This window comes from Microtus ochrogaster, unplaced genomic scaffold (genome assembly GCF_000317375.1).
Source record: "Microtus ochrogaster isolate Prairie Vole_2 unplaced genomic scaffold, MicOch1.0 UNK3, whole genome shotgun sequence".
Classification (NCBI taxonomy): domain Eukaryota; kingdom Metazoa; phylum Chordata; class Mammalia; order Rodentia; family Cricetidae; genus Microtus; species Microtus ochrogaster.
The window spans coordinates 6206038-6224942 of record NW_004949101.1 but is presented as its reverse complement, the minus strand read 5'-3'; the positions used below and the strand labels follow the sequence as shown (position 1 = coordinate 6224942).

The following is an 18905-nucleotide window of genomic DNA, read 5'->3' as shown; positions in this document are numbered from 1 at the left end:
TCCTCCTCCTCCTCCTCCTCCTCCTCCTCTATCTCTCTCATTTTTCAAAACAGGGTTTCTCTATCTCTATGTAACATATCTGGCTACCCTGGAACTCACTCTGTAGACCAGGCTGGCCTTGAACTCACAGAAATCTGTCTGCTTCTGCCTCCCAAGTACCAGAATTAAAGGTCTGCACCCCCATGGCCCAGTAGGTGAGTGCCACCACTGCCGGGCCCATATTGTTATTGTAGTCTCCAAACACAACTTTATATCATTTTGAGGGGAAAGATGAGTTGGGATCAAACAGGATGAGCTATGAGTTAGTCTTTGAAATTTCTAGAAAAATCTTTGGTTATGAATAGCATCTCCACTTGCATTTTAAGTGTCTGATTGAAAAAACAAAAGATGGGAGCTACATATTTGTGAATCTGGGCACAGATGCTATTGACTTAGTTTCTCATTGAAATAAGACAACTGATAACTTCTGACCCACTGCTAGGGTCTGACTGCTCAAAGCTCACTAGAAAAGCCCTTCTCATTCTCCTAAGGTTAAGGTGTTCTCAGTACTACAATCACGATAACCTTTTATTTTCTGATCAAATTACACTGAAGTGTAAATAAATCCCTTCTAATCTCTCACATTTGTAGATGAGCTTCTTTCTTAATTGGCGAACAGCTTTTATGCCTTTATAGTTTACAATGTGAAATTCTGGAATGTGTTTCAGTGGTCAGCTTTCGGTGAGTGGAACAGGTGCCAGAGGTGATCAACTTAGTAAGAGAAAAGGGTTTTATTTTCAGTAGCTTTGGGAGTTTCAGTCCTTGATCAGTTGGCACCATTGCTTTTGAACCTATAGTGAGGCAGTCCATCATTCTGGATAATATGTGGTAGAGGAAGGCTGTTCATCAGTTTGAAAAGTGAGAAGGGGAAATATCCGGGTCTCATAATTTCCCTTAAGAGTATGCTCCTAATGACTTGAAACTTCCCTCCCTAGAAGGTTCCAGTATTTATCGATAATGTCAAGTTGGGGACCAAGCCTTTACATATGGGCCTTTGGAAGACATTCTCAACCTCATAGCATATGTCTGTTTTGTAGTATGACTAAGTAAAGGAAATCACTCTACATAACCTGAAATACCATCTTGTTTTTGATTTGAAAATACTTTAAAAATCTACCCTTTTGGTGATTTTAAAAACAGTTGACTCCCTTAGCTGTGAATACTGCATCTGACTATTCAGCGGACTCCACGGCAAAGCATTAGAGGAAATGTGTTAAATGTGTGAAAACTGACTTTCCTGGTCCGTCTTCCTAATCAGCATCATGATTGTTTCCGTAGTGCTTATGTTTTATTAGGTGCGGTGAGTAATCTAGGGATAAAGTATTTGAGAGGCTATTCATAGATCGTATATACATGGATTGGCACTCTTTGGATTTTGGTGTTTGAAGGGGTCTGGGAAGGAAGACATCCTCTGCAGACACCAAGGGGCAATAGTGAATGACAAGATGTTGTTGACGGCAACTGCCATTCCATACAATAGACTCGCAAAGTCAAGGTGCTATTTCCCGGAATTCCAACGCCTCTCATTGAGAGCCTCAGTTGCATCTCACGCCTGAGACCTGGATAGATTTGCTTTTTGAGAATTTCAAGAAGGCTTGCTGTGTGACACCTTGCAAGGCAGAGAGAGTGAAGGTCAGAAAAAGGAGGTCAAGGATGCTGAAGCAACCAAATCACAGGCAACCAAAAATAGAGCAGATTCTCCTTTGTTTACTTTGCCAAAGGGGAAAAATTAACTTGATGGAAAGCGTAATTAAGCATTTCTTTTCCATTGTGGTCCTTCCTAGCTTTCTATCCAGCTGTTCCATTCTGCATTCCGATGGTTCTTAGTCCAGATGCTCTGTTAAGGAAGGAGAGTATGGCCCTGGGGCCATGCTACAGCGCATGCCACTATTGACCCTTATTTTTGTTAGTAATGAAGGTGGAGGAAGGCAGCCCTGAAATATTCACAGAAAGCTATTGTCTGAACAATTATTCGATTAAATTCACAGAATAGCATCATAAAGTGACTTCAAAAGATTATGTAGGTCAACACATTCCATTTCTATGTTCAGAAAGTGATATTTTGTAAGGTAAATGGATTTCCATACAGCTATAAAACTTATAGTTTTAAGTCCAGAATCATAGTCTTCCGTTAGTATTTATGAATCATAATGACTGGTTCTCTAACTTGCTTAAATTTTCAATAACAACCTACAGAATGATTTCTGTCCCAGTGAAGGTGTGCGTTCCAATGAAGACATTTTAAATAAGTTCCTTGGTGTTTGGAACGTGTGTCCTAATAGGAACCGAATTAGTTCTGTATGATAGCAGTTTTCTCACATGCCTCAAAGGCTATTAGAGACTGAATTCAAAATCTCTAGGAATTATTGGCCACCTTTTAATGGGAGTTAACGAGAGCATAATGAAGACAAATGACAAGCCATAGCTCATTTGGGCCTCCTGATACCCAGGGCCATGTCCTATCTGAGAATCTGGATCTATTTCAGGTAAATATAGTTCATCCCTGTGTATCCAAGCACACTGGGAGCAGCAACTGCCTGCACATCCCTAGTTGAATGCTGAAGGAACGGATCAGGTATATGTATCCTTCTTCATAAATAGTAACTGTTTCAACATCCATGAAAACACACAACAGCCCTGTAAACTCTAGTTCATTATGGATAAGCACTCTGTTGGAATAGAGAGCAAATTACCTCCTTCCTAATTGCTCCGTTTACTCATAAAAGGAAATTCCAGTGAGCTGGCCAAACTAAATGTTTGGTTGGGTCAAATTGACTCACTTTAAGGGAATTTTAAAAAAGAAAAAAAGAAAGGTCAGGTGACTGTTTCTGTGTTACTTTCCCATCAAGCTCTAGTTCTCCTGAGTAGAGTAGATATTTGCACATTTCTATGGCCATCTTTTATTTTGTATAAACCTATTAAAGCTTCCACCCCCAAATGATGGCCTGCCATCAATTAAATGGTAGTTCGGGGCTCCTAATCTTGCTAGACACAGTTTATATAGACTTCCTGCCTTGAGAGTGTCTTCACAGAGAGTTGATCACATGTTGTCTTATACTGAAGTTCTGGGAAGGAAACACGCAAGGGAAGGTTGCACCCCATACATTCCTATTTACTGTTGTGACTATGTAATGCAGGTGGATTCTTTGACTGCTTTCCAAAGTTGTTTCCATTGTTAGATGTGGTTCATCTCTGTGGTCAGATTTTATTTTTTATTTTAATGATATCAAAATAACTTTTAGTGAGATGCCTTGCAAGGTTGTTTTGGAACAAAATGTTTTGGTTTTTTCTTTTTCCCCCCTTTTTCTCCCCTACTGGGTAGTCTTCCGCATTTACCAGATATAGCTTAGGTTTTTCTTTAATTTCTTTAAAAACAAAAAGCCCTGAAAATCTTTGATAAAGTCACAGCATTATGGAAATTAGAATATAAATATGAATGTTTGTAGCTATTTTTAATCCTTCTGGTGTCATGCATCCCTACGAGAATGTCGTAGAAACTCTCTTTCCAAAAAGATGAACATATACCTGTCCTTTAGTGTTTCATTCTGTCAATGTTTATGGGTCCATAGTGTAGATCCAGGAAACTCCATGTTAAGAATATTTTTATTGAGAGGATGGATCCGTAGTGTAGATCCAGGGACCTCCAGGTTAAGCATATTTTTATTGAGATGACATCATATCAAAAGCAAGTATTTACATGGATTTATAGTTCAGATAATTTTAGAGAAATTCAAAACTAAAAAAGTATAAAAGTTCATCATTTGTTGTTACAGCTTAAATCCACCCAGGTTTATTCCACATAGTGATATGCAATGGTATTAAATAACTACTTCTTAATTTTTCTCTTTTATGGGATTTCTCACTTCACTTTAATCAATTTTAAATATTCTTTTCAACTTTCTAAATGAGATTCTAAGGGGGAAAAAAGCCCATGAAAGCACCTTTTAAAATTCTCATTAATCTTAAAAGCACATCTATGTATAGACCTTTGGATTAAATATTTGATTTAATGTTTTCATTTGAAAAAAATTCTTAAATATGACATTGACCTTACAGATTTTGAAAGTCAAAACCTCTATAAATTTAATACCAGTTTCTGACAGTAAAAAAGAAAATTACTGACTCTGAGAATTTGGTGATAACTATTTCATATTTTTAGTATTACCAAACGATAGTTTTTAGAATTAGGGGGGGAAATGCAGCCTCAAAGTTTCAGAAGAGATCAGTTTATACAAGTCTATTTCCAAGGTGCTTTGGGGATTTGCAGATGGATAAGTTCTCTGGTTACCATATGCAGGGCTTCCTAGCCTGGTTAGTCAGCTCTCAGGTTACCATATGCAGGGCTTCCTAGGCTCTGACTATTGTAGATTTTCATAAATGAAGTACCTTCTAAACAAAAATGTATTTTTAGTTCTGGAGCTTGGAAGGTCTAAGATAAAGGGATTGACTGATTCTCACACTGCCTGCTAGTGTCCACTTTCTAGTGTGTAGACAGAGCCTTGTCCTCACATGCTGGGAGGAATGTGTGTCTCTCAGCCCTCTTGTGTAAAGACACCTACTAAACACCATGGCCCTGGTACCTGAGTCAGGCTTTCTCTCCATCTTACCATCACCTTGTGGGTTAGGGTTTTATAGTATGAGTTTGGAGGTGGTTATACAACATTAAGACCACAACAACTAAATATATTTTCCCTCCAGTTATGAAGGATAATTTCATATACATATAAAACGTGTCTGCCATTGTCCACCCAAGCAGAAACAATGCACTATCATTTAAAACTTATAATTAAGTAATGATGTAATAGAACCCATCATTTAGAACATGCAGGCTCAAGTCCATTGTAGCTAGTTTGTGAGGCTGGAAATTCAAGTGATGTATCATGAGTGATTCCTATAATAACAGTCTCCCTGATTATTTATGAATGCAGTCATGGGCTTTGAGGTCTTATCCTGCTTTATGGAGATGAGTTTTACATTTGAAACAGAGTACACTTATTAATAGGTCATGTTAATATGAAGTCTTCATTACCACATAAAATATACATTTTATGTATATATATGTGTGTGTATATATATGTGTGTGTGTATATATATATGTTGATATAGTCAAATAACATAACTCTAAGTTGTATTTTCTTTCACATATTTCACACCTAAAATCAGAATATGCTTTAGGATACATAATGATCTCTACTTTATTTGGCAGCATTAAATAATTGAGCAACTCACAACTGGTTGTACCCTGAAGTCACTGACATATACTCTATAGATTATGTAAGACTGTGTAGAGTCTGTAAACTTAGAAGTTGCTTCAGCAATTTTAAATCAACACCTTAAGCAAGTCAAAATTAAAGTAAAATACAATGTGTTTGACAATGCATAAACAAGGAAGAATTTCACATACTTTTTAAAATTCATAATATATCATTATCTTGTTTTTAACCATAACAATCATCCATAGTCCCAAAATTACAAAAATAAGCCATGGTCTATTTTGGCCCTTAGGTCATAGTTTTCTAAGCCCTGGCTTCTAAGAAGATATAGCTTTGAGTAGTAACACATGCCTATGAGCCTAGCACTAACGAGGCTGAGGCAAGAGGACTGATTGCTCAGACCTATCTAGACCACATAGCTAACACCTGCTTCCAAACAAAGACTAAGCCAGGAGGTGGTGGCACACACCTTTGATCCCAGCACTCAAGAGGCAGAAGCAGGAAGGAGATCTCTATGAGTCTGAAGCCAGTCTGGTCTACAGAGCGAGTTCCAGGGCAACCAGGGCTACATGGAGAAACTCCATCTTGAAAAACAAAACAAGAAATAAAATGGAAAATAAAAGCATTCTCAGCACCACTTTTCTAAATCCTTTTGGCTTTGGGACAGCCAAGGTTGGCCTGGAACCCACAACTCTTTCCCCGTCTTCCAGAGTACTAGATAGTAAGGCCTTCACCATCACACCTGGCTTATAAAGTCTGCCATAAAAGCTGTGAACTGGCCCATGTTCGACAGCAGAGGGAGGGTTCCTAGTAGATGCAAGAGATGAAAACTTCTTTGCTGTGGTAGGTACCCACTGCAGCCCCCATGAGTATATCACAGACGCGAAGGGCTGCAGTGGGCACTAAAGGACCCAGCTATGCTGTAAATGGATTTCAGCCAGCCAGCGTCTGTGTTTTACAAGGACCATAACACCAAAGGTACTCAGCAGTGCAGCATCTTAGAGGGCTATGAATGGCTCACAAGGCAGGTCTGGAAAAGTGCTGATGGATCCCACATGTTAGACAGCCGTCAGCCCTAGCTTTCTCTTTGCGCTCACACTTCCTTAATGGCAATTTGCCCACTGGTAAATGTGGTGAAGAAAATGAGAAGAACACACACATGAACACACACACACACACACACACACACACACACACACAAATGTGCTAAAGACATTTCAGGGTAATGAAAAGTGGTACAGTCTAGTGATTAATTTTTCAAATGTTTTTCGTCTACTTCATATGAGTCATTCTATTACAAGCTCATGAACTCAAAAGAACCCATCATTTTGGACATTCCTTAGCTGGGTGTGGAGGCACCCCTGTAATCTCAGTCTTCAGGAGGTAGAGGAAGGGAGATCACAGGTTCCAAGTGTGCCTGGGTTCCATAGCAAAACCCAAGACTATAAAAACACCAACAAACAAATAAATAAACTGATAGACATTTAGGGGGTAACATTTGGTAGACATTTAGGGGTAACATTTGGTACAATACATAGTTACTATTCTGTATAAATTAATATGCTCTAAATACACGAGTCTCGGATAGTCTTAAAATGTTAATACTGGGGAAAAGAGAGTTGTGTAAAATTGCTTCCAAGTTATAACATTTCTTATAAACTAGAAAAACCAAAACACTTTCTTATGCTGACACAAATGGCTTCTTTAACTAGTGTTTATTCTTGATGTTAATTTGGATAAAAACACATTTGAAGGGTTTTTTTTTCAATCTCTTCACTGTTAGCTACAGCACTACAAAGTATATTTTAATGGGAGTTGGTTTTACCGTTTTGACACGCATGAGATAACAGTTTGAGGAAATGTGTCTGTGCTCAATTTTGCTTCCCATTTCTGACTTTTAAACTCTTTGTCAGACTCAGAACTGGGAAGCACTGAAGATGATTAAGCACTTGCCTTTGGGAATTATTTGCAGTTAATTAAAGCTGTACACTCCGGTGTATACTTGATTCGCTGGTTATTAAAGCTGAATCATATGATAACTACCTCGGTTTCTCGCTTGTCCATCAAATGTTGCTTGTGGCAGACTGAAGAAACATGCTTTCTCATAATAATCGAAAAACATGACTTTTGAAGCTATCTTCCAGTTCTGAGATGTGGGGGAGGGCGGAAGTGAGAGAGTCAGGGAAGGGAAGCAAACAAACAAACAAAATTTTATTTCAGATTCTATCTGACTTTGCTATTGGGGTCTCAGAACTCAGGTTAAGGGTACAATGACAGAAAAGAAGCAATTTGTGGGAATTAAGGAGGAGTTTGATGGCTCCAATTTTCTCCCTAGCTGAATGTTGACAAGATTTTATATATTGTAATATTTAGTAATATCTAGTAATATTTAGGTATCTTGAATTTTGTCCCATTGGGCTGTGTAAGAAAGGTATCCTGGATTGCAAGCTTCACAGAGGGAGACACCTATTCACTGTTGGGTATCCAAGGCTAGACCGGCATCTGCCATACAGTTTGTACTCAACAAATACTTGGGAAACGAGTGAAAGGCCTACTTTCCATGAAAGGCCTACTTTCCGTATTGCTGCTGACCTATCTATAGGTTCTTTTCAATGTCTTTTTTCAAGATCCTCCAGAGGGCTCACCATCTATCATTGTAGACTGTCAGGAATTCTTTATTACAGAATACTTTCACCTGTGCTGCTTGTTCTGCAGCATGAGCTGTAACAATAAAACTGAGCATGTAGGGCTGACAAGAAAGTCCACCAGGAAAAGGTGCCTGGCACCAAGCCTGATGACCTGAGCTGAACTCCTGAGACCCATAGAGTAGATGGAGAGAGATAATACAAGTTGTCCATTGAGCTCAATGATGGAGGAAGGTCATTGGCTAATAAAGAAACTGCCTTGGCCCATTTTGATAGGCAATCCCTTAGGTGGGTGGAGTAGGCAGAACAGAATGCTGGGAGAAAGAAGCTGAGTCAGGAGTCACCATGATTCTCCCACTCCAGACAGACGCAGGTTAAGATCTTCCCTGGTAAGCCACCTCGTAGGCTACACAGATTATTAAAAATGGGTTAGATCAATATGTAAGAGCTAGCCAATAAGAGGCTAAAACTAATGGGCCAGACAATGTTTAAAAGAATACAGTTTCCATGTAATTATTTTGGGTAAAGCTAGCCAGGTGATGGGACGCAGCCCGCCGCTCCTACTGCAACAGCTCTACATGAATTCCCTAGTGCTCTTCATAGCACACGTGCACACACGCAAGCACACACACACACCCCACACATCCACACAGGCACTTAACATAAAATGTAATTAACAATATTTTTAATTTGTTATATTAAAATGGGGGTAATTCCATACTTAAAAGGGCACTTAGAGGGTGAGAATCACTTTGTGTAGACTGGAAGTTCTTTATCCCCCTTCTTGCTCCTGTCAACTGCTTTGGGACCTTGGGATGACCTTGCTTGCTGGGGTCTTCCTTTTCCCCACAGTCTGTTGGCCAGCAGGCTATGAGGACAAAGGGAGCAGAGGTGATGAACAGGGCTCGGCCAGCTGTGAGTAGGATGGAAATAACCTTCTGGGATCCAGCTTCAGTGAGACAGCATGAAGGGAATATAGAGGACAGAGCTAGCAGCTGGGGCATCCCCTAATAGGTACTCATAGTCTGCTTTGTTGGCATTTGTCAGCACGATCATATAGGAGGGAACACAATACCCAATTATCATATGGGTGCCGGAGGGGAGGCATTTGCAGGAAACTGTGTCAAAGTTCACACTTGGGATAGATAAGTCAGGCATCCAAGTTCCAGGAGCGCTGCCAAATAAGGTCGGGCAGAGAGTAGGGAGCCCATGATGGGGTAAAGGAATCTTCCATTTTGTGCCCAGCTCAGAGAGCTGTCCAGACATGGCAGACTGCAACCTAAAGTGGCAGGGGCTTCCAACAGCTTGCTACTGGGTAACCAAGGTTCAATATTTGACTTTTCTGAGGACTTGGGGTTCACATATGTGAACAACTAGAATACTGGGAACACTAAGAACATTAAAATGAGATATCTCTTCAATCCTCTCTAGTTTGCCCTCCTTTCATGTTCCTTCCCTACAATTCTGAGACTTCACTGGTATATAAAGCCCACTTCATATGCTTTCTACTCTGTTACAAAGATACCTCCACGACTTTCTCTGCTTCTGAAGCTTTGTGCGGCTTACTTAGGCAGGATTTTAAGAAAATAGAATTTGATGGTAAAAATATTTAAGCATTTTGATGGTTACAGTTGGAAAGAATAAAGTATATTGTCTTAAATGTTAATCTACCCCGTTAATAATAGAAAGGGCTCCCTTTCGCAGCTGAAAATGATGACTCTGTTTGTTTGTTTGTTAGCAGATTCTGCAAAGGATGACGATGCTACAAAAGACAGCGATGTAGCCAATCATGCCATGTGCGAGCAAGAACTTCCCAATGGTATGTTGTAGGGTCTTTTTTCACCTCTTTTTTTTTTTCTATTGAGGTGTATGGTATATTAAAAGTCAGATGTGAGGTTTTTCCATAAGAGTAGAATTCTGATGCTATTTCCTTACACCGGCATCTTGGTAATTTACTGTTGCCATCCTCAATCTTTGTCATTCATTTCTTTTAACCAAACTGGTGTCATTTATGTTGTTTATTGTTACCTGCCTGGATTCTATAAGCAATCGTTCTGGAACCGTTGAGATGAATATATATATATGATAAGAATGAAAATAAATGGGAGGCAAATGGAGAATAAGCCCAGGAGACTAAATCTCCTTATCCATATCCTTGGGATACCAAGAAGAATAAATAGAGCCCACAGAAATAAAGCAATTTATAGGACAATAATAGAGAGAAAAATGTTTTCCTAATGCAATCTAGTTTCCATACCCGAATGTAAGAAGGAATATATATGCAAAAGTAATGAAAACTCAAATAAGAACAGACACCTCCATAGCTTCATATAATTTCTGAAGATTGGTGGCTAAGACAGTCTTGTAAAGCATACAAGAAAGACAAAATCAGTACAAGCAGCATCACTAAAATCCAGCCCCAATCACTAGGAGAAGATCAGGATGGCTGAACTGTTTAGCAATCCATTTCTGTACCCAGAAAAGACATTGTTTATGCTTTAAGTCAAGTAGTAGTTTCTTGGGAATACAAAGGTTAGGAAAATATACCATCTAGCCATGGTTTCTGAAGAACCTAAGGCTCTTTTAAAAACTAAGTGCAGAAGAGGAAACACAATTCAGACTGAGGAAGGCATAATGAGGAAGGTTTCATGTGGTAAACAGAACATATGAAAATTGTTTAAATGATAATGTTTTAATTAGAATAAAAATTATATAACCATTTTTTAACTTTGAACATATATATTGTTTAAAGGTGACAGAGAGGATTTATACTCTTAGTAATTAAAGTCAAAATAATTTGTTATTTCTCTTATTAATATCAACTAGACAACCTAAACAGAAATATACATACACTATATTCACAGATTATATTTCATGTACTCCTATTGCTTTTTATTACATATGAGCTACACATATAAGTATTCACATGATAGATAGATGATAGATAGATAGATAGATGTCAGATAAATAGAAATAAAGATAATAGATATATATACACACATAAATTCATTTGAAAAGGAGGCTGTTTAAAGGTGTTAAAGAGTTAAAGTCAATAAAGAATTGTCCAAGGTCCAAGAGAAGGTGACTCTCTAGATTGTGAATCTAAAACTTAAAACTGCCTTTGTCCTAGGGAATATGTTCAGCAAAGAACATCTGGAATCACGTTGCTAAAAAAGCAGAGGGACTCTTAATAGCCCTTTCAAGTGTTATGAGTAGAAAGCCCAAAGATACATACAATGGCAGTACAGTGAGCCAGCCAAGGGTCTGCCTTATGAAACCTAATACTCATTTTCAAATTACCTCCATTCCAAAAGTAAATTAATACCAGCCCAGAATTCCAGGTCTCCTAAGCACTGGAGAAGAACACACATGAAATAGTAACTAGAGAAAGAAAGGACCTTATCCACATGAAACAATTTTTATAAATAATGCAAAAAATAACCAAACAAGTAAAAGGAATTAAGGTAGCCAGAGACTCAGAGATAAGAGATTTTTAGTCTATGAGATGAAAATATTGCTGATATATACAAAGTATAAGACAGTGACACTGGGGGCTGGAGAGATGGCTTAGTGGTCAAGAGCACTGCCTGGTCTTTCAGAGGATACAGGTTCAATTCCCAGCACCCACATGGTAGCTTATAATTGTCTGTAACTCCAGTTCCAAGGGATCAGGGACCGTCACGCAGACACATACACTGGCAAAACATCAATGTACATAAAATAAAGATAAATAACTTTTTTTAAAAAAAGAAAGATAGTGACACTAGATACTCATATGAAAGAATAAAGGCAAGATTGAAAATTTAAACTGTGAATGGTTATTATTAAAAGCAAAAATCAGAAAATAAAGACAAGTCAGAAGTAAAGTGTGTGCTAACTCAAATTAACTCAATAAACACATTCATTTTCTAAGAGTATTTGGGGGGGCATATGAAAGATAGTTTGTGAACCATGGGTTAGATATGAGGAATATATCTGAATTAAAAAGAGCAAAGAGAAAATGAGATGACAAACACCAAAGTAGGGGAATGTCATTTATTATATAGTGATAAAGTATATCATGAACTGAATTAGAGAATAAATTGATCAGCATCAATATTTGAAGAAATTATGTGAGAAACTTTGATAAAAAGATTGGGTGTGATTTCATCCAAAGTTTTGAACTTGAAGCAAAACAAATCAAGGTAAATCCACAGCTAGTTCCGTCACAGTGAAACTGCTGAAATGGTCAGATTTCTTCAAATGTTATGCACTCCAAGCAGAATAGATGGAAATAAATCTACAGCAAGACCCATCAAAACAAACTGCTGATATCCAAAGATAAAAATAACATCTAAAAAGAAGCCATCCAATAAACGCTTTGCCAATAGATGACTTTTCAGTAGATACAATGGCAATGCAAAGAAAATACAACAAAATTATAGTCAACCAAGAACTGGAAACCCTGTAGGAAAAGTATGTTTCAAAAATAAGAAAGAACGAATTAAGTCTGTTTTACAGGGAATCTCCAGATGCTCCACAGGGGTAGGCAATACTGATTAAAGGTAGAAAGTCAAAGATCTGTGAAAATATTAAGAGGAAAGTAAATTAAATATAAGGCTTGCTTGTTCTTTTGGAAGATAGGAATAGTGTCTCCTTCTATTAGGTCTTTTCCTAATGTCATGGAGATTAAAAGTGCTAACGAATGTTTGAATCTTATAAGTTTCAACGATCCCTGAAAGTGAGAAAATGAAATGAGTCCTGTCTCAGATGATTTCCTGGGGAATTTCCAGGTCATGGCCCAAAGGAAAAGGACTTTGGCAGAGCTCCATGGGCTTCCTGCATAGTGGACACAGAACCGAGAATCCTGGAAGCTTAAGTGTATAGAGTTGCAGGTCAGAGTCATGGGAGCCTAACATTCCTGCATATTGAGAGCAATTGGAGCATGAATGAAAAGCGATGACCATGCTCAGATAAAAGATGTTAAAAAAAAAAAAAGATTTGATGCTATTAGTTGAGCTTCGATGATTGGGATGGAGTTGTTGGCTGGGAGGGAGCATGTGAGGGCTTCTAGACTGGATAGTTCTAAAAATGCATAGCCTTTATGTGTGCTTTTTAGCTTAAGTTCAACACAGTTTTTGTTTGTTTCTTCTCTGTCTTTGCTTTCCTATAACTTTGATGTAATTTTTTAAAAAAAAATGGCTAAATGAAGAATGGAGGAAGAAGCAAAGGAAGAATTAATTGTTTATTTTGTTTATTGTTCAGGGTTATACTCATAGCCTAGGTGATCCTAGAACTCACAATGGAGCCTCAACTGGACTTAAATTTGTGACAATCCACCCTCAGCCTTCCACTCTTGGCATTATAGGCATTAGCCACCATGTTTGATATGAATTATTAATGGAAGGCTTCCAAACAAAGATTATGGTGGAAAGCCCAAGATTGGCACATAAGGCTAAACATCCATAGAGGTAACTAACACCCAAATTAAAAATTCTGTACTATGTTTCTAAGAATATAAATTACCTTAAAGAATATCATTGAAAATTTTTATTTATTTTGTTGTGCATACCTATAATCCTATTACCTAGGAAGTTGAAACCTGAAGATTACAAATTCAATACAAGACTGGGCAACAGAGCAAGCCTCTCTCTCAACACACACACACACACACACACACACACACACAGTTTTACAAGAATCACAAGTAGAATACAGTCACAATAGAATTAAAAGAAAATATCTTTATTAATTTCCCCCAAACTGATTATGAACATGAAAGTATGTTCAACAATTCATATAATAATAAATGTATATAACTTTGCAATGAATGCATATTGTATCAAATGAGGGGACAAAAGTACAAGCAGGTGTGAGCATACATATGTAAAATAAGGTTACTTCATCAAGTGTAAGAACCAGAACAATTTGGTTAAGTTCAATAATATTATAAAGACTTAACAGGATAGAGTTAGGAAAAGAAAGGGGGTATTTAAGGAATTACACATCACATGAGAACAGGAAAGGTGGCTTTGGAACCTATCAGTCAAAAGGCTCAAATAAGAAAGAGTCGGTCACTTCGTACTGATGAAAGTCTGAGCCCCTCATTAAATATTACAATGATGGGATTTAACATGTCAGATGATGAGATAAGATGCAATACAAAGAAAAACCTGCTGGAAATACAGCAAGGAATTCACAGACGTAATGTGGTCAGCAGTGATAGAAGAAATAGACCACAAACAACATGGGGCGTTTTTAGAATGTGATTAACAGTGTAGTCCTGCTGTAGGAAGGGGCAGGCAAATCTATGAACCAGACTAACACATCTAGAAGTGAGACCAAGTCCATCACACAGGCTTTTGTTTCACAGACTGATGACTCAGTAAGTGACCTTAAGACAACTAGCTGGATATTTACAAAAATAAATGAATAAACTAGATCCCAACTTCAATCCTTACACCAATGTGAGCTCCAGATGGGGTAAAGATGAAATATGAAAGTAACATTAAACATTAGAATAAAAGAACCAAGGGTTATTCAACAATATAAAGAAAGACTGAGAGATAAATTAAATGCCTATTATTAAGTGGCAGAGGCCAACCAGGAAAAATTATGGGCCATGTGCCTCCAAGTACATGACATTCAAGCAGAAACATGAAGATGGGGAAAGATCAAGGGCTTTCAGGAGCTGGGTGGGGGTTGGGGGCAAGTGACTAGGAAAAGATAGAGAAATCTCAGGACACTGAAAATACTCGGAATGACACTCGGGTGTTACTATGCATTTAGCCACTCTTGTGAAACAGTGTAACACTAAAATGAACCTCCGTGTGAGGATACACTGTGGCGAAACCTGTGTGAGCCCACAGCTGAAGGAAATACACCACACCACTCAGGCTGGAAAAACAAATGGTGGGGGAGGCTAGGAGGCTTCCACTGGGTAAGGGGCATATGCTATGCTTCCTCCCTTTCAATTTTGCTTTGAACCTAAAGCATCTCTAAAATATAGCCTTTGAACAGCTTTGGTTTCCCACACATAATTTTATGTATATTGCAAAATTAAAACTTATCAGTGGTTCTCAGCTTTCCTAATGCTATGATCCTTTAATACAGTTCTTCATGCTGTGGAGATCCCCCCAACCATAAATTATTTTGTTGCTACTTCATAACTGTTATTTTGGTACTGTTATAAATAGTAATATAAATATCTATGGTTTTGATAGTTTTAGGTGACCCCTGTGAAGGGTCTTTTGATCCCCAAAGGGGTTGCAACCCACAGGTTCAGAACCACTGAGCTATATGGATATATTTGGAATGTATGGATGTATGCTCATGCCTGCATATGTCAGAAAAAAACAGTTAAGTTACTACATACCATCTGATTATATAAATTTAATGTAATAAGTAAAAGGCAAGTCAGGTTCTAAACAATATCTACTGGGAAGAACAGTGCCATCTAAATGACTAGTATGTAACATTCTTCTTTGATAAAAAGTAGCTCACATAGTAATAACAAAAATAAATTATCAAAAATAGTAGCCCAAGAGGAAAATGAGCAAAAGACCCAGTTACTCAACTGTAGTTAATAAGAAGTGAAATTGTCATAAGTGAAAAGATGCCCTTATCTCTACTTTTTTAAAGAAAGAAACATAAAATGGGAATTATCTTCTCTTTTTAAATAATTGAAAATATATAAAGTTGGTGGAAGCAGTTTTTTTTTTTAACACATTCACTCACTATTGGTGGGACACAAAGGCCATCAATTTAGCGCTAACAATTTTGGTACAACCTATTTAAAACACATGGAGATATTTATTCATAAAGTAGCCATTACAATATGGCATTTAACAGTACACATAAAAATTTTGAAAACACCCCCAAATTAATCCATCACATGGAATATTATACATCTTTTCAAAATATGGTTTTTGAAAAGGGAGATGATTTTTTTAAAAATATGAAATAAAGAGCAGGAAATAGTGAGTAAATTCATTTTGATCACAAGATGCATTTACAAACTTACACATATGCAACCTCATGGATAGATTAGTGTAGGCCTATGAATTGCAGATTTGTTTATGTGCGTATTTACACACACAAGAAAGAGAGCAGTTCACAATGGTAAAAGTGGCCATCTCTAAATGCTTAGATTGTAGGTTTTGTATTCACAGGGAACGGGTATTTGTCCTAACTACCAAGAAAATAATTTCACAAGTGATTTACATTAGAAGAGTCAGCTTTATGGGCCCTAGAGGAGAACCATGGATGTTTAGGAGATAATCAAATTCATGTTAGTATAGTTTTCTCTTTTGCTTTTAATCTGGGGCATTTATACATGGCAGAGATTCAATGCTGAATATTAGCAGCAAATTTCAAATTTAAAAAAAGAAACCACAATTTTATTTCCTTAAGACAGATGTCAAAGAAACAAAGTCTTTATTCTTTGAAAAACCTGAGCATCTAATAACCTGCAAACCATACAGCTCTATTGCTGTTGCCTTGGTCCCCAAACAGTCTGTTTACACAGTGAGTTTAGGTTTAGCACCTAGAAATGCTTCATTCCAGAATAATGTCCCCAGACCAATTTTTATGCAAATTAATCAGAGCTGTGGGCATTAGCTTGAGCCAGACTTAATCACCAGGACTTCAAGAAACAATTGTGTGATCCACTTCTGAGGAAAAGTGAATGGATTTGTGGATTATCTGTCCTAATGCCCCTCCCATTATCGCGGGTGATTGAGTTTGCTGTGCGGGGAAACACATACAAAAACTGGGACAACCTTTGTGTTCTTTTTTTCCCCTCCACCAGTAAGATTAGGTCAGAGGGCGGTGGGGATTCTACTCTGCTGAATAGAAAGACAAACAAAGCTGCCCCCATGGGCTGAGAAAGCAGGGAGGAACAGTGGGCTAGTGGTGGAGATCAGAAGGGTTGAGAGCACAGCAGTTGCCTCTGACACAGGGACCAGCCAGGTGCAGGGTGCGGCGCAGAAGCTCACACTTGTGTTTAGAACGTCAGGTCCTAGCAGGCTGTGAGTTGAGCAAACAGGATCATTCTTGAATTTCAAAGCTGGAGACTTTACGTCACCCTCAATTTCCACACCGCATTTTAGGGGGGAAACAAAAGAAAGTATAGATTTCTATTCAGGAAATGATTGCCAAAATATACCATGCACTCACGTGCAACTGGCCAAGAGTGGAGACAAACAAAGAGAGCAAGGAGGGGAGGACAGATTCCCTCTAAAGCACTGAAATGGCCTTTCATCTTGTCAGTGAGGGTCAAGGCAACCCTACTGTTGACCCAGAGCCTCTCATATCCACTCAAACAGAGCCAACTTGTCATCCCAGCGTTAGTTGAAGCCAGTGCAGCCTGGGCACCCTCAGGAGAGGGAATGCCTCTGCTCCAGGAACACCCTCCTCTTTCCACATCATTTTACAGAGAAACCCAGACCACATGTCATGACTAAAAGGGCCCAGCAGCAGCCTGGTGTGATGAGTGCATTTGATGGTCATGTGTCTGTGTTGGCAGAGATAGACAACGGCTCCCTCTGTTATCAGTGAAGGCTGGTTTCCATCAGATAGACTGGTCACCATCAGGACATAGAGGAATGTAGGAGATTGTCTAGTATCACAGCCATTTAACACCCATGAATGATAAGACTGAGACCAAGAGAGGTTGAGGCTTGCATAAAACATCTATTTAGCCTTAGGCTAGAAACAAAATTATTCGAAACAATATGGTCTGTAGAATGCTGTGTAGCACAAGGCACTTACTTTGTTAAAGGATGAAAAGTAAGTAAGTTGTAGTCCCTGATGGCTATACAGACTTTGACAGGTGATATAACAGAGGGCCAGCTCAACAGACAGTTATTGTTAGTGTCACATGCTATGTGTTGGGAAGAAAGAGGTGAAGTTGAAGTTTTAGTCAGTCAATCAACATTTGTAGATGCAGCTTCTTCTCAAAGCTTTTTCTTCATTAAAAGACAAAAAGGTAGTAGTCCCTGCCTAGGAAGTCTGAGACTGTGTGTATGTGTATGTATGTGTATGTTCATGAGTGTGTATGTGTCTATGTATATGAGTGTGTGCATGTACATGCATGTGTGTGAATGTGTGGATATGTGTATGTGTGTGCTTGTGTGTGTGTGTGTGTGTGTGTGTGTGTGCATAAACAAACCAGTGGTTTCTCTTTTAAAAAAACAAGGTTTTACTACAAAGGAAATGACAAAGAAAGCACATTTCAGCTGTTTGGAGAGCATGCTAGGGGGCTGAAATGAAAGAAGGGATGTTTAGGCAACAATGAGTGAGCCTGTCATGACCACAGTGAATACTATTTGATTTAACCAAAAGACAAAAGGGGGGGCACTCAAGAAAAACAAAAGTTGTGTATGGTTAGAATGTCTAGAGGTCAAAAAATATAGAACTAGGAGGAAATAACTGAATTTGGCTAGATCCATTCCACACACACATGCACCCCCTATCCCTCCCATACACCTGTTACATACACGCGCACATGTCCACCACATGCACCACACACACACACACACACACACACACACACACACACACACTGAATATATAGCCCATAATATATATCTGTCCCCTGAAGCTACCATTACAAATTCCTCCTCACTCACTACTTTAGCTTTCTTGATTACTTTTATGTAACAGTTTGATCGGAAACATTGGTGTGTCTACCACTGCTGAAACTTCTCTTTTCTGATCCCCATCCTAGATGGTAGTGTTGTCATTATATTCTTGGGTGTAGAATTTTTTTCTTAATTGTCTCAATTTCCTCTTCATTAAACCATTTCCTTATCAATCATGCTATATGTTGCTGAAACAACAAAAACACTTCCTGTACCCTTTGCTTTTCTGAACATATACTTTCAAAAGTATATTCACTTAGTACAATTCCCTTTTACATGCTTTGGGTTTTCAAGATTTTTTTTTTTTTTTTTTTTTTGGTTTTTCGAGACAGGGTTTCTCTGTGGTTTTGGAGCCTGTCCTGGAACTAGCTCTGTAGACCAGGCTG

General features: G+C 38.3%; 1 protein-coding gene across 1 annotated transcript in view; it reads left to right on the top strand.

The window, feature by feature from the left end:
* Macrod2 (MACRO domain containing 2) overlaps positions 1 to 18905 on the top strand; it is a 1889857-nt gene that overhangs the window by 1792513 nt on the left and 78439 nt on the right. Inside the window, exon 14 of the mRNA XM_026788524.1 lies at positions 9636 to 9716. Within this exon, the coding sequence (XP_026644325.1) occupies positions 9636 to 9716 (81 nt within the window). The remainder of the gene's footprint in view (positions 1 to 9635; positions 9717 to 18905) is intronic.